General features: G+C 33.9%; 3 protein-coding genes across 3 annotated transcripts; 1 reads left to right on the forward strand and 2 right to left on the reverse strand.

The window, feature by feature from the left end:
- The first annotated feature begins 294 nt into the window (after positions 1 to 294).
- On the forward strand, positions 295 to 1240 carry LOC122520345. The gene is made up of 3 exons (XM_043640443.1): positions 295 to 379; positions 445 to 800; positions 1220 to 1240. Exons 1-3 carry the CDS (start codon positions 367 to 369, stop codon positions 1238 to 1240), a joined length of 390 nt encoding a protein of 129 aa, XP_043496378.1. The 5' UTR covers positions 295 to 366.
- Positions 1241 to 3464: 2224 nt separating this feature from the next.
- Positions 3465 to 4694, reverse strand: LOC122520346. Its single transcript, XM_043640444.1, has one exon. The coding sequence runs from the start codon at positions 4692 to 4694 to the stop codon at positions 3465 to 3467; it is 1230 nt and encodes a 409-aa protein (XP_043496379.1).
- A 1569-nt stretch (positions 4695 to 6263) lies between these two features.
- LOC122520347 (piggyBac transposable element-derived protein 4-like) lies at positions 6264 to 11484 on the reverse strand. Its single transcript, XM_043640445.1, has 3 exons — positions 11458 to 11484; positions 10976 to 11023; positions 6264 to 7460 (listed from the first exon to the last, which is right to left on the reverse strand). The coding sequence occupies exons 1-3, from the start codon at positions 11482 to 11484 to the stop codon at positions 6264 to 6266; spliced, it is 1272 nt and encodes a 423-aa protein (XP_043496380.1).
- Between the last annotated feature and the right edge of the window lie 3004 nt (positions 11485 to 14488).

A 14488-nucleotide genomic window follows, 5' to 3' on the forward strand; every position in this document is an offset into this window, starting at 1 on the left:
CCATCTATTTCTCCTCTTGTTCGATGGGAACACAGTTTGATTGGTAAGTACAAAATAGACTTTTCTCAAATGGATGGTATAAACTATTATTGTGTATGTTTGACAGGCACGTGGATGGTGGTAAATTGCGAGAGACTCAACAAACTGAAGAACTGGTAGATTTGGAATCGGATAAATACAAGTTTTTACGAAATTTTAAAATTAACGGCAATGTTATCATTTCTTCAGCTGTCTATTTAAAGTTGGTTGAATATTTACTCGAATTTTATACCGCATAAGACTAATAACTCTTTTATACTCGAGAACATTATTATTTACAATAAATTACTAGAAGTACCTAGAAATGGCAAAATTCATTTTACTATTATGACATTTAAAGGTATAAATAGCAATCCTATAAATATAATATTTTAAAACAATATTTGAAACAATGTAAATTTTCAGGTTCGGGAAAATTTGAAGTAAAAACCAAAGATGAAATTATGATAGCTTCTGGAACTATTCGCTTAGCAGAAACAGAGAAGAAATATATTCCAGAAATCATTTTACTAAAAGAAGAAACGGAAATTTTAGACGAAGAAAATATTTACTCTAGTCTACTTTTACATGGTTACCAGTATGAAGAATCTTACAATATTATTAGCGGACTTTCTACATCGTGTTCCAATGGAACGCTTAAATGGAGCAGAGACTGGGGGTTATTACTAGAAGGATTAGTTCAAGTCCATATTATCAGCAGTAGGAATAAAAATATGTTGGTACCGAGTAGGATACAAAAACTTGTCATCGACATTGTATTTGCCAAAATTTCTCCAACATGGAGTCCTCCGGCGATTGGATTAAGCTTAATTATGAGGAGGGTGAAAAGGTGCATTAGAATTAAATTAAACACGTGGTTGAGCCAATAAGTGCAATGCTTTATTGGCTCGTCAGGGAAAAAGCCTTGCGGCAAAAAACCCTGGTTGTTATTAATACAATGGACGACGATGGATCACGGATTGTGTCCGTAATCAACTTCTCGTCATGATTAACCTTGATGGTCAATCTCGTTGAAAGAAATAGAAATTATATCTCTCACCGTTAATTGTCGCCTCTACGTCTACTACCGGGTTACCACCTCTACGTCTTTTACCGGGTTATCGCCTCTACGTCTATCACCGGGTATATCTCCTCTACGTCTATCACCGGGTATATCTGTAAGACGTATTCGTCTTAACAGATGAATTCTTTGCCTCTCTAATACTCCTTTCGCTTGTTGTCTCCGGGTGTTTAGTTTCCAAGTGTCCTCGTAGGCGTCCAGCGGTTGAATAGAATGCGTGTCTTTCGTATTGTGCCCTGCAGGGTGCCCTCACTCGACGGTCGAGTGGTGGGGTTATGGATGCTAGTTACTAGTAACTCTCTATCGATTTAGTGGGCGCATAGTAAATCTCGTATTTTAGTTACAATCGATTTTCGGCTATGATCGATTCCGATCGTACATACTCCCCCCGTTGAGAGGGTACCGATCAATAATATTCTTATTCGAGTAAGTGTATCGTGATGTCTTACGCTAAAGTTTACAAAGTTTGGTCGTAGATTGTTTGATAGAATTGCATATCGCTGGCCAGGCGATCTAATCGTCTTGTACGTACAAGAATGATAGTTATGAATTTATCTGAGGTTCGAGTTTGCAGTTAACATATACAACAGAGTACATTTAAAATTATTGAATAAAATATAAACAATCGCTGCGCTTGATTGTTTTCTCGTATGGTTTTTACGGTTTCGATTCGAGTCTCCTTATCGGTTGTAGAGTGTGCATCCAGGAAATTCCCGCTGTCGTCTCACTTTAAGTATCATTGAAATGGTTTGCCACTAAAAAATATGTTGGAGTTAGTGTTATGGAATCGTTGAGGTTGTAAGTTTAATATTGTTTTGATTTCAATCGTTCGTGTAATTAATTCTTCATAAGTGAACAAAGTTCTTATGCGACTTATTTGGGATGGTGTTTGATAGATGAATGATAGTTCCCGTAGCCATCCTAGGTGGGATGAAAGCGGAGGATTGATATGTCGAATATTTCTCCTACCTGTTATGAAGTTGTGTATTTTCGTTTGCATTTAACAGAGTTGATTAAGTCTACAAATCTTTTATTGATAACTTATTTCGTTGAAATTAATATCGTTATCATATCGTATAAATGGTGGTCCGAATATCGGTGTGGGTATTTTAAATGATGAAATTGGTCATTGAGGTTGCGAAATGGTACAGATGTTAGACATTTCTTCTGGAAAGTTAATTTCGCGTTTCTTAATCGGTCCCCAACTGAAATTTAATCTAATTCATTGATAACCGCTCCCCCCGAATCGGTTAATCTTTCCCTTTCGGCGCAAATTTATTCGTCTTGGACTAATTTTTAATACACGTCCTATTTTTTCCGCGGTCAAGTCTTCTCTCCGATACGAATGCGTCTTAACCCTTTGAGTGCTATAGTCAAACGTATATTTTCGGCAATTATTTCTATTGTGTTGTCTTTAGAAGACGGCAAAGAAGGAATGATACACCATCTGAACGTAAAAAATATGACATCGGATTATATGTTGATAATTGTTTGAGATTTATCGTATGCAAGAGATATTGGGTTGACTATTATTTTCTTCAATATCAATGTGTTAATGTTAATTTCGTAAAAATATGTACTGAAGCCTTTCCATGATTCTATAATCCTTTTTATGATTCGTTTAAATTTCTGGTTGTGAATATCCAAATATATTATAATTATCAAATTACAGTGATTTCAAATTCTAGCAGGTGAATAAACAATATATTGACAATAAAAAATGTTTCATTCAATGCCGAATAGATAATGAAATATCAACTAGATGGTCTTCTATATTATAATGTGTTATTCATCGTAGACGAGATCTATACTGTTCGAGAAAGTATTCTGTACTCAAAGGGTCAATCCATCCTCTGCACCGTGTTATAGTTTTCAAAGTCGCGTATAGTTAAAAACTGCAGAAACATGTTCTCTGGTTCGATCTCGCGATTTCCGACAAAATATGATGTTTCGTAACTCTTTCGCGAAGATATATCGGCGTGATTGAATAGGTTAGATGTTCGTGATAAAGTTATTTATGTGCAAATCTCTAATTAGAATTTCGGCTTTGAACGTGTGATTGGCGCTTTCGTCTTTCGCGTACTGTTTTAAGTTCCGGATGATGGTAAAAGATACTGATGCTGCACCGGATGTGATCGAGTTGAGTTCAATGTATGTATCCGTCCGTTATGAGATCGTAATAAATGCTCTACGAATGTATCCTGTATGATGTGCTCGACTAGTAATATACTATTAAGAAGGATTCTGTTTATATCTATTGTCTCAAAGTTCTATCACCTCTTTTAAATGCAGTACGTCGCGATTATAAGTAATGGATTCGGTGTATTTAGCGTGACGACGTGGAGAGAGAGACAGAATATAGGAGTTAGTTATGTGGATTCGAGGTTTGTTGGGATGCTGACGCGAGTGTTTCCTGTTTTGAAGATGTGGGGTCACACGTCGAAGGTATGTTCTCATTATCGGTTCGGTGTAAGGATGTGTGATGTGGTTGATGACATATTCGACAATTCGATGATATGCATGCACCTCGATGCTTTCGCAAACAGTTTTGACATATTTTATAATTTCGAATTACCTCCCATTTGTTGGTTATCGTCATGTCGTTATATTTAGGACAGCGGTACAACGGGTGTTCAACTCGTTCGCAAAGGATGCAGGTGTGCGATGTACTAATGGGGGCCGAATGCGTAAGATAAGTGTCCTGTCGTTTTCGCGATTGTAATGTGTTCGTTTGGATATGTTTACGTTTTTCGCGGGGTTCGTCCTTAATATCCGTCGTTAGCTTCTCTGAAGCACTGTATCGGTGGTCTATCTCTTTTAAAAATTTATAAAGTTCCTTGAGGGTAGGGTAATCGTCCGAATTGAGTTGTCGATCCCATTCTTCCCGAACGCGACGAGGTAAAAGGCGCTCGATAACGCGCACTGTTAGGGCATGAGGCTCGTTAAACGAATCAATCATGTTGAGATATGCCTCCGTATCTCTTATGAGTTTCTGAATCCCTCTTGCCGAATCATCCTCGGAGTGTGTTAAATCCAGAATCGCGTCGAGAAGTCTTGCTAGCAGTACGCGTTTTCTATCGTATTTTTCTAATAATGCTTCCCACGCGAGTTTGTAATTCGACCCGTCCCCTGAATATAGTGTAATCACTTCGAGTGCACGGCCCTGCAATGCATCTCGAAGATAGGCGTGTTTTTCTAGATCGGATATGTCGGTCCGCGCGTCTATCAGAGTTAAAAAACCTTTCTTAAATTCTAACCATTTTTCTAATCTTCCATCAAATTTAGGTATCTCAATTCGTTTTAATTTAATCGGTCGTTCGGTCGTACTCGTCTGATTTGAAATTATGCTGCTATCGTTCGGGATCTTAGCCGCGGGTACTGGATTTGGGTGAACTCTCGCTTCTATTGCATGGTACTGGCGTAATATTAACGTTACTTCTTGTATTTCTTCTTCCCCTAAATCCTCATCATCACACTCCAGTTGTGCCTGATCGTATGCTTCTAAGTGTTTCGTGATTTTCTTAAATCGACCTACTAATGTTGTTTCATCTAATTTCTCCCCGTCAATTTCTTGTTCAAAAATTGTCAATTGCATTTTTAATGTCCTTCGTAACCGATTCAAACGTTCCTTCGGTTCCATCGTTTACCGGTTTTAATTATCTTACTTTTCGAAGATGGGTTAATGTAAATTATGTTGAATACGAAGATTTTAATATATGAATTTTTGTTATAATGCGTCGGGTTTCCGATCACGCGGTTACGGTCCTGAGCTGTGAGTTGGTAAAAAAGGGGGTGGGGGTCCCTTATCTATCGGCTCTATCGACGTCACGATTTCGTCGTTGCTTAATCTTATGTTTGAAAAAGTACCGTTGCTAAGCGATGTAACCGTAGAAACTGTTATCGCGCTCTTTGTCCGAAGACAAAGCGATTTTCAAATTCTATTAATATACGTTACTTCGGTTAAAATTTGAAGTGGATTCGAATGAGTTGTTTCCGATTTTAATATACCAATTTAGTAAGAAAGATGAGAGAAAATAATAAAATTTATATTAGAAATTACGAACTTCTACGGGGTTCGAAGACGTAATTTCCTATAGAATATTTATAATATTTAAAGTGGATACGCATAAACGTATGCACAAATGATGCAATCTACTTATCTCCTTTTCGAATCCTTTGTGATGACTAGCTCGACGTGGCAGCGTGTAGGTTCAGGAACTAGATTTTCTCAGTGGTGATTCCGTATACGCAGCTTCACTCAAACCAGGAATCAGAAATTCAGACCTCAAAGGAGGCACCAAAATGTATTTGCCAAAATTTCTCCAACATGGAGTCCTCCGGCGATTGGATTAAGCTTAATTATGAGGAGGGTTAAAAGGTGCATTAGAATTAAATTAAACACGTGGTTGAGCCAATAAGTGCAATGCTTTATTGGCTCGTCAGGGAAAAAGCCTTGCGGCAAAAAACCCTGGTTGTTATTAACACTATTCCTACCGACACTTCACGTATACCTATTCCTACCGCGGGTGGTCAAATGACCGGTCTTTCACAACTTATATTTTTCAATATTGAATGCAGACCAATGGCCAGCTTACCAGTATAAAAATATATTTTCTTTTATTCAAGAGTACATAATCTACATTTTATTCGTTTTCGTCGCATTTTTTACAAATGGGCTTCTCAACTGTACATTTTCCGCATACGTACTTTTTACATTTTAAACAGATTTTGTTCGTCTTATTATCTTTACAATACCTTATCTGACATGTTTTCCGTTCACGAGAACCTGTACTTGTACTTGCGATGGGTATTGGTTGATTTTTTTTGCCGAGCTCTTGTTGGTATTCGATGGCAAGTTCTTCTGCCAATTGAAATAGAAATTCCTGTCTTGTAATTTCTCCTCCCGTAGTTTCTTTATATAACACCCATGCATTTATCCCGGCTAAATCCAAGATATTAAAAAATACTTGCAAAGGCCATCTCCGAGATTTAGATTTTACCGAATAATTTCTGGCCATTTGGTCTGTCACATCTACGCCAAACTTGGTGCTATTATATAATTGAATTGTCTCCGGTGTTCGGGTGTCATTTTTTTCAATTTGTACGGAGTTGTGCATTGAACTGAGAATTAGAACTTTCTTTCTTGGTTTGGCTTTGTAAACTGTCAACATACAATTATTTGAGCGATAGAGATTGGTTGAAAAAAGTGCATGTCGTCATTTTTCAGTTTTGCCAGTCTTGGAAGCTTTTTTCTATTTGCTCTAATTGTCCCAACAATCGTAGTTTTTTTTGCTAAAAGTTTTGTTGCTAAAGGTAGGCTTGTAAAAAAGTTGTCCGTGGTTATATTTCTTCCACATCCTGCATACGGTTTTGCTAATTTCATAGTGACAAACTCTCCAAGAGGAACTGAGGGTTCTCTACTTTCATCTTTTCCCAAATATGGAAAGCCGTTTATTATATATTTGCTACGCACATCGGATGCTAACCAGAATTTTATACCAAATTTGTCCGGTTTATTGGGCTTGTATTGAGTAAATCTACACCTTGCTTTCGTTGGAAACAATTGTTCGTCAATAGTAATATATGGTCCTGGTTTATAACAATTCTGACTGTTGTCAATAAACTTGTACCAAACTTCGGAAATCATAGCAAATTTATCGGTTTGTAACCGTTGGTTTCGTTGATTTCTGTCGTCAAATCGAATAAATCTCATAATCTCCGTAAAGTCATGTCTACTCATAGTATTTGAGAAAAAAGGCGGGCCCCACTTTTTATTCCATAGAAGTGCTATATCTATATTCTTAGCCTCATATGCGCCGCGTGCATACAGAATTGCAAAAAATGCATATAACTTTGCAGTAGATAGTTCCCATTTATATCCCAACACTCTAAATGCCTCTGCCTCTGTGCACTTTCTTATAAGTTCGATTATATTCTTATCAATTATCACAGAAAATGCCGTCCTAACTTCGCCTTTCATAATATTACGTTTACTGTACCCAGTCGGGCCTGATGTTTCCCTAAAAATATTATGACCAGGTGCTCTTCCAGGATTAGACCCTATTTTTACTTCGTGCCAAACAGTTCCGTCCATCGCAATTTCGCTTACTTCTTCCTCATTCTCACTATCGGAACTAACTAAGAATCTCCTTCTCTTTCGTCGTCTACGTACGTTCGAAATATTCTCTTCGTTCTCATCGGTGTTCGAATCTGTTTCAAGTGGATCATAATTTTCCGTATTGTTTTTTTCCATATCCAGAATTTCCTGATCATCTTCAGAACATTCTGCATCGATATTATTTATTCTCTCTAATAATACATTCGCACTCTCAAACGTCTTGCCATTTTGGGGACAAATATTCTACAAAAATAAAAACTAAAATATGAAAATGTAAATCAAAATAGATAAAAAAAGAATAAAAGATAAAATGTGAAACTTACTGCGAAGTATTGTTAGTCTTGTTCACTATTTTGAAAATGGCACTTATAACACGTAATACGATATAAAATATTACAAAATAATAATAAAAGACTGCCAAGTATGCTCTTTGTGACTTTCACGTTCGATGCACTCTGTTCGTGTCGCAAGACTATACTGATTTGAATTCGTGAGAAGACGTCTATACACTTCCTTCAGTTACAAGTTTATTTATTTTACGTCATAGTAGATGAGATGGCGTAGAACATTCGAGGATCTTGACCGTATCGGATATCAATCAAGCAAATAAACACCGCTAGCCCGATAGTCGAGTGAGAACTGTAAACACTTGGAAGTGCCGTAAACCATTTTCTGGAAGGCACTTATCGGATAAAATGTGTCATAACTACATTACCTTTCGTTTGTAACGACTTTATAGTTTTGGCATTGAGTCTTAGAGAGAAACTCTTACATAAATGTATAAATCGTACTACCGGTCAAATGACCGGTCGTGGTAGGTAAGACAGACTACAAATTTTTCTCGGAAAATAAACAATAGAAAAATAAGTGAATATTGAAAAATATATCATACATATATATGAGGAAAAGTGGTAAAGTTTAAAGGCGATTCACATACGTTGAATGTAGGAAATTCCAAATGAAAATTTAAAAACGGTCATTTGACCGGTCCTGGTAGGAATAGTGTTAAACGTATTTACGTTGAGATACACAGTATACCGTAAGTTAGGTTGACATCGCAACTACAAGTGACCAGTGTTCTAGCGAGGTAACACTGCACCCACGCGAGTAGCCGCGTGTTCAATCCTATGGCAAAAAAGCTTTGACCATGGAAATTAACAACATCCCACCTCTTAAAATAGTTAATAAGGGGAGCAGTTATATTAATCGAATAAGAGCTAATATCGAAATAGGTCAACCGATGATGGAAACAAAACAGTCCTCTAACCTTGCTCGTACAGAAAAGAGAATAATCAAAATACATAATAAAAACTCATATATGTGGAAAGAGAGAATGGATACAGATTTAGAAAATTCGCAAATCTGGATTCTCGCTTACAGGGTTCAAAAAAGCGCAAGATGGGTGAACCAAAAAACAGTAATAATAACTCTTCCGCATTATTACTAACAAAATGGTTTCCAGACATACCCATAAGCAACTCTTATGATCTACTCATCAGGTCAACAAAACCAAAAAATACTACTGAAAAATTGGAAGGAAAAAATGCAGTAAAACCACCACCAATATAAATCGACGCGGAAATCATCGACCCTCTGCTCGAGTTATTGAATGAGACAGCTGAACAAAATAACTATATAATAAAACAATTTATAGCGAACCAAGTGAAAGTACAAACTACTACATCAGATACGATCAGAAAGGTAATAAATGCACTAAAAACTTGAAACCCGGGATACCACAAGTATCAAGAAAAAAACGAGAAGAGCTATAAAATCGTAATTTAAGGACTTCATTCCAAGTCAAATACAGTTATAATAACAAATGAATTACACAAACTTGGTCACAAGGTAAGATCAATAAATAATATAACAAAATTCGATACCAAACAGCCGCTACCTTTATTTTTTATCGAACAGGCTCCTCAGAATAATAACAAAAACATAAACGACATTAATATCCTGCTTAATACAATAATTAAAGTCGGATCACCTAGAACTAAAAGAGAAATACGTCAATGCAGACGATGCCAAGCTTATGAAAACACAAAAAATTATTACAACAGAAATCCTGCTTGTGTCAAATGTGCAAAAAACATTTAACAACACTCTGTCCTCAAGAGGGCAAAATCGAAAACGCCATATGTGTAAACTGCAACGGTAATCACCCAGCAAATTATAAAGGATGTCAGACGAGAAAACTACTACAACAAAAATTGTTTTCAACGCTAAGAAAAAAAGTATTGGTAAAACCTATTCTAGACGATACTTACAAGGAAATTCCTTACTATAAACAAAACGAAAATGCACAACAGAGATAAAGTACCAATATATGAACAAACTGAATCAAGAAGAAGCTACGCTAAAGTTACAAAACGAGCACACACACATAAAAAAGACTTTAACACTAATGAGACATCGGACATTAAAGAACTATTAAAGCAATCAATTAAAACTACTGAAATCAAAACCACAACGATAATAGAGTAAAATTCTCTCTTCACAAACAAACTCAACAAATTACCACAATGCTATACGCCCGAACGTTCTTAGAAGTTTCATTTACATTATTCAGCGCCTGGCGATAGGCAATACTTTCGTCCTTTTGTGTAATAAGTGGCAATCGACTAATAGAAGCTTTTAAAAGAAATTACCGTGCGCATTCGATACAATTTTCAAAATTTATGAACGTTTATGAATATCTATGATTCCTCTATTTGTAAAACAATAGTCTTGTTGGAGCTCGCTTAAGGTGGGAGACACAGTCAGAGGAGTGAAATTTTTATTAAGTTTGCTTTTAATTTTAACATAATTAAGTTTGCTTTATAAAAATGATTACACAGAGTTTTTATATTATGATTAAACTTAACTTCTACAAAATTTTAAAAACAAATATTAATTATTTATAAAAATATCGCAAATTTTTGTTAGACCCCGTTTCGCAAGAAGTGCTTCGCGGTGACCATCAGAACATCTTATTAGATCATCAAAAAAAAAAATATACAAATCTTTAGTTTATCTAGGTCTAAATCATTAGTTTATTTAGTTTAAATCTTGTCCTTCTTTGATGCTTTTTATATTTTTTTGAAAATTACCAAAATGGGAGATTTTAGCATTTTTTCGATTTTTGACAAAAATATCATGAGTTTTTTGTTAAAAAAACTGGTGTGTGTACTTATATACGCTCGACAGAAGTTATACTTCTTTGGCGTACCAAAATGAATATAACATCTATAACCTCAAAAATAACTGCAAAAAAAATAAGTATAATCTTATTTATTTATACATGAAGAAAAAGAAGGGTTTAATTAAAATAAATAAAAAATAAAATAAGAAATAAAAAATTAAATAAGAAATAAGAAATAAAAAAATTCATCAAATAATAAACTTTGAGGTAAATTTTCTTCGTCAGGTGCAATACGTAAATATTGATCTTCATCCCACATTAATGTCGGTTGGTGCGCCGTGAGACTCTCTTCTACAGGAATGTGTTCGCTGACATCATTTTGCCCAACTTTGTCGTGAATTTGATTATCATTAAAATATTAATCATCAATTTTATTATCGTACATTATATACAATGGAGACGGTATTAAAAATTGTAGCCAAGCTTTAATTGTACGCTTGTTAACAATACCATGTAAGTAACTAGATCGGTCAATTTTCTTACGTTTAATATGTACATTTATACAATAATCGTTATCGATATTTCTTTGAAGAGATTTGACCATTGTATTAACTGAAACAGGCACGTTAATTACTTGACCATAAATGGCGTATTTACCATTCACATGTCTCAGACGTCTGATCTGCATAAAAGAAATACGAGGCGAAATTAATCTTTCAAAAACTAAATATAAAGGTGGTAGATGCTAAGGTACATCTTGATATTTGAAGCCGTTTTATGTTGATATTAGAGGAATATTCTTCTTGTTTAAAGCTTGTATGCATGTATTACAAAGCTTAGTATTTTCCATAGGTACATTAGGTATAAATTGTATTAGAATATCCTTATGTTCATTAGATGGCTCTTTTAAATCCTTTTTAAACCACAATCTGTCACATACTGAGCATGAATGTTCAAATGAATTGCCTAGGAATTTTATTTTAAATTCCTTATGAGCTCGTTTAAATTGATGATAACTGTTATATGGTAAAGAAGGATCTAAATCCATATCAATTTGCTCGCCAGTGGAATGATTAATACTAACTGGTCTGAAGAGTTAGAATAAGTAGAGTGTACATCTGATTGAGGTAATTCCTGATCCATGATTGTGTCTTGGTTTAACGAATTGCGTTCTTCATCCAGTACAATGTCTTGATTAGACAATACATGTATAATCGAAGCATCAGCTAAATATTGATTATTTCGTGCTTGAGATCGTGAACTTTGCTCCATATTTGTTAATGTAATGTTTTTTGATGTTATACGATGATGACACGGCATAAAAGAATTTTCCATATGCACATCAGCTCGCACAGTAATATAGTTGTGATAGTCATATTTTGCAGTAGACAAATCTTGAAGAAGTAAAAGTAAAAAATAAAGACCAAATTCCCAAACGTACCAAGAGAAGTATAAGTTCAAAAATAATAATTAGCAGTACTATTAGTTATTGCTGTGAATTTTAAATTATATAAATTTGTACCGGTAATCATAGGCTGAGCCGATGGTTCAGAAGTCACTAATAAATTCGAAGTCGATGGGGCGCATAAAGTTCCATTCGCAGACAATTGGTTTTCTTGAAGAAATAAATGTAAAATAAATGTCAAATAAAATAAATTTAAAAATAATTAGCAGTACTATTAGTTATTGCTGTGAATTTTAAATTATATAAATTTGTACCGGTAATCATAGGCTGAGCCGATGGTTCAGAAGTCACTAGTAAATTCGAAGTCGATGGAGCACATGAAGTTCCATTCGCAGACAATTGGTTTTCTTGAAGAAATAAATGTAAAATAAATGTCAAAAAATAAATAAATGTAATAACTTCAAATAACTTCAAATAACTTTAAAACATAAAGACCAAACAAAAAGAAAAAATAATTAGCAATAATATTAGTTATTGCTGAGACATTTAAATTATTTAAATTTGTACCAGTAATCACAGGCTTAGCCGATGATTCACAAAGATAATTAGAAGTTGACAGAGTACATAAAATTTCATTCGCAGGCAATTCATATCCTTTTTGAATCATTTTTCTTCGCAGCTAATGAATCCTACAACGTTTGCATTAGCGCGCATTATGTTTTCCTTATTTCCTCATTATTTCCTTATTTTCCTTTTTTCCTGATTCCTTTTCCTACGAAGACGATAATCTCTACATTTCTCTGCATTATTTTTAGGCATATTGAAAACTTAAAAAGAAATTTAAATGTATACTGATCCTGGTCAATAAGAAAGCTGCAAGAGATTATAGTTTAATAATAAATTCAAAATTAAAATAATTAAAATAATTAAAATAATTAAAATAAAATAAATAAATTTTCAACAATAATTAATAACAAATAATAAAATTTAAACTATAGATAAATGTGAACGCTTAGTCTTAATTTTTGTATTGTTGCTAAAGAGAATAGTTGAAGATCTTCGTCCGATCGACACTATTGTTTTATTAATGTAAATCGCAACGTGTCCAGCAACTTTCTGTACGATTTTCTGGCCAATCTTTAGTGAATCTGAAAACTTAAGCCACACAACATTTACTTATCCATCTTCATTGTATTTAATATCAAATAACTACAATTTTCCCGAATGCCAATATATACTCTACATTTGTAAATAAAATAAAATATAACTTCAATAAAAACTTTAATAAAATAAAGATATTAAATACAATTTAAATAAAATACAATTATTAAAAAATTAATATAATAAAACAACAAATAAGAAAAAGAAAAACACTTGGTTAAATCAATACAAAGTATAATACTATATTGGCTCGTCAGGCAAAAAGCCTTGTAGCATAAAAGCTCTGGTTGATAAATTAAATATTAAGGAATTGCGGTTTTAACAAAAAATTAAACACGTATCTCACCTCTTGCTCGCTTCGCTTGTATACGGATTCAACAAAAAGGTTCACCTCGTTTATGGAAGTATAAGGAATACTCATACTTTTCTTATTTCGCTTCTAGCTTAAATCGCTTTGTTCGTCGCTTTCTTTGTAAATTCTTCTCTGTTTATCTAAGACATGTCATCGTAGGCGTCCAGTGGAAGAATAGGACGAGTGCTTTATTTAATAGGCCCAGCAGGGTGTACTTAGCAACGGTTTAAAAAGTGGGGAGGGACGATAAGAAAATTTCGTTATTTTCAATATTTTCGAAATGATTCAGCTTCGTATTTCGAATATACGCTAAAAATATAATCTTTATAAATGGTACATAAATCGTTATTACGTTGAGTGCCTCACGAATTCTGAAGGAAATCCTTGTCAGGCTACGCTCGTTATTTAGTATTGAAAAAGAAGAAACTTCAAAACAATCACAATAAATTCATATTGCACAATACGTTTCCATTCTTTTATGCTACACTCTCCATATTTTTATAATTAATTACAGATTACATATCATAATGATAACATATTATTATTATTATCGTTATTAATTTTCCTTGTTAGTTTTTAATTTTTCTAGTTTATTAATTAATGTTATTATTATTACATTATTAGTATTATTATTATTAATTTTATTTTTACATAGAATATAGTTGATAAAGAAACCTGTTTCTCTTCCCTGCTTGATGATCAATAATATTTTCTAATGTAAGAAGATTATTTTTCTTTTAATATTATATTTTTATTCTCATTTATTTATTGAGGTTATTTAATTTTATATAAATATATATTTATAGCGTGACCAGGTAAAAGGAGGAGGATTGAAAATATGAGTAGATAAGCTACTAATTATTCTTTCTATTAAGTTAACTAAATAACTTCAAAAAAAAGAAAGAAAAATATTTTCAATCGATCGATATATTATATATATAAAAAAGAATAAAAAGAATAACTTCAAAAATATAAAAATATAGATATCAGTCCACATTAAATGTAAGGGAGATATATAGAATTACTTTATGCGTCAACGGCCATGGCGCGGTTACAGCATTAGTTCTCGCTCGATCATTTAAGTAAAGCAGCGCTGAGTACGATTAGTATTTGGATGGGTGACCCGCTTGAGAAAAAAAGGGGAAGAAGAAGAGAGACAACTTCATGCCGTAAACTTGAAATCGTATTTGCCGCGCGTCGTAAATACCAACAAACTTCATGGTGTCGTT

Source organism: Polistes fuscatus, unplaced genomic scaffold (assembly GCF_010416935.1).
Source record: "Polistes fuscatus isolate 324 unplaced genomic scaffold, CU_Pfus_HIC Scaffold30, whole genome shotgun sequence".
In the NCBI taxonomy this organism is placed as follows: Eukaryota; Metazoa; Arthropoda; class Insecta; order Hymenoptera; family Vespidae; genus Polistes; species Polistes fuscatus.

What these genes read in the sequence shown, in the direction of transcription:
- LOC122520345 (XM_043640443.1), top strand. An exon ending in TTGTCATCGACATTGTATTT is followed by an intron (nt 801 to 1,219) that starts GCCAAAATTTCT and finishes TCGTCTTAACAG; the next exon opens with ATGAATTCTTTGCCTCTCTA.
- LOC122520346 (XM_043640444.1), bottom strand. Translation starts at nt 4,694, where the DNA reads ATGCAATTGACAATTTTTGAACAAGAAATTGACGGGGAGAAATTAGAT.
- LOC122520347 (XM_043640445.1), bottom strand. Translation starts at nt 11,484, where the DNA reads ATGGATCAGGAATTACCTCAATCAGAT. An exon ending in AGGAATTACCTCAATCAGAT is followed by an intron (nt 11,024 to 11,457) that starts GTACACTCTACT and finishes TCTTTTATGCAG; the next exon opens with ATCAGACGTCTGAGACATGT. An exon ending in AATACGCCATTTATGGTCAA is followed by an intron (nt 7,461 to 10,975) that starts GTAATTAACGTG and finishes TTATTTTTGTAG; the next exon opens with AATATTTGTCCCCAAAATGG.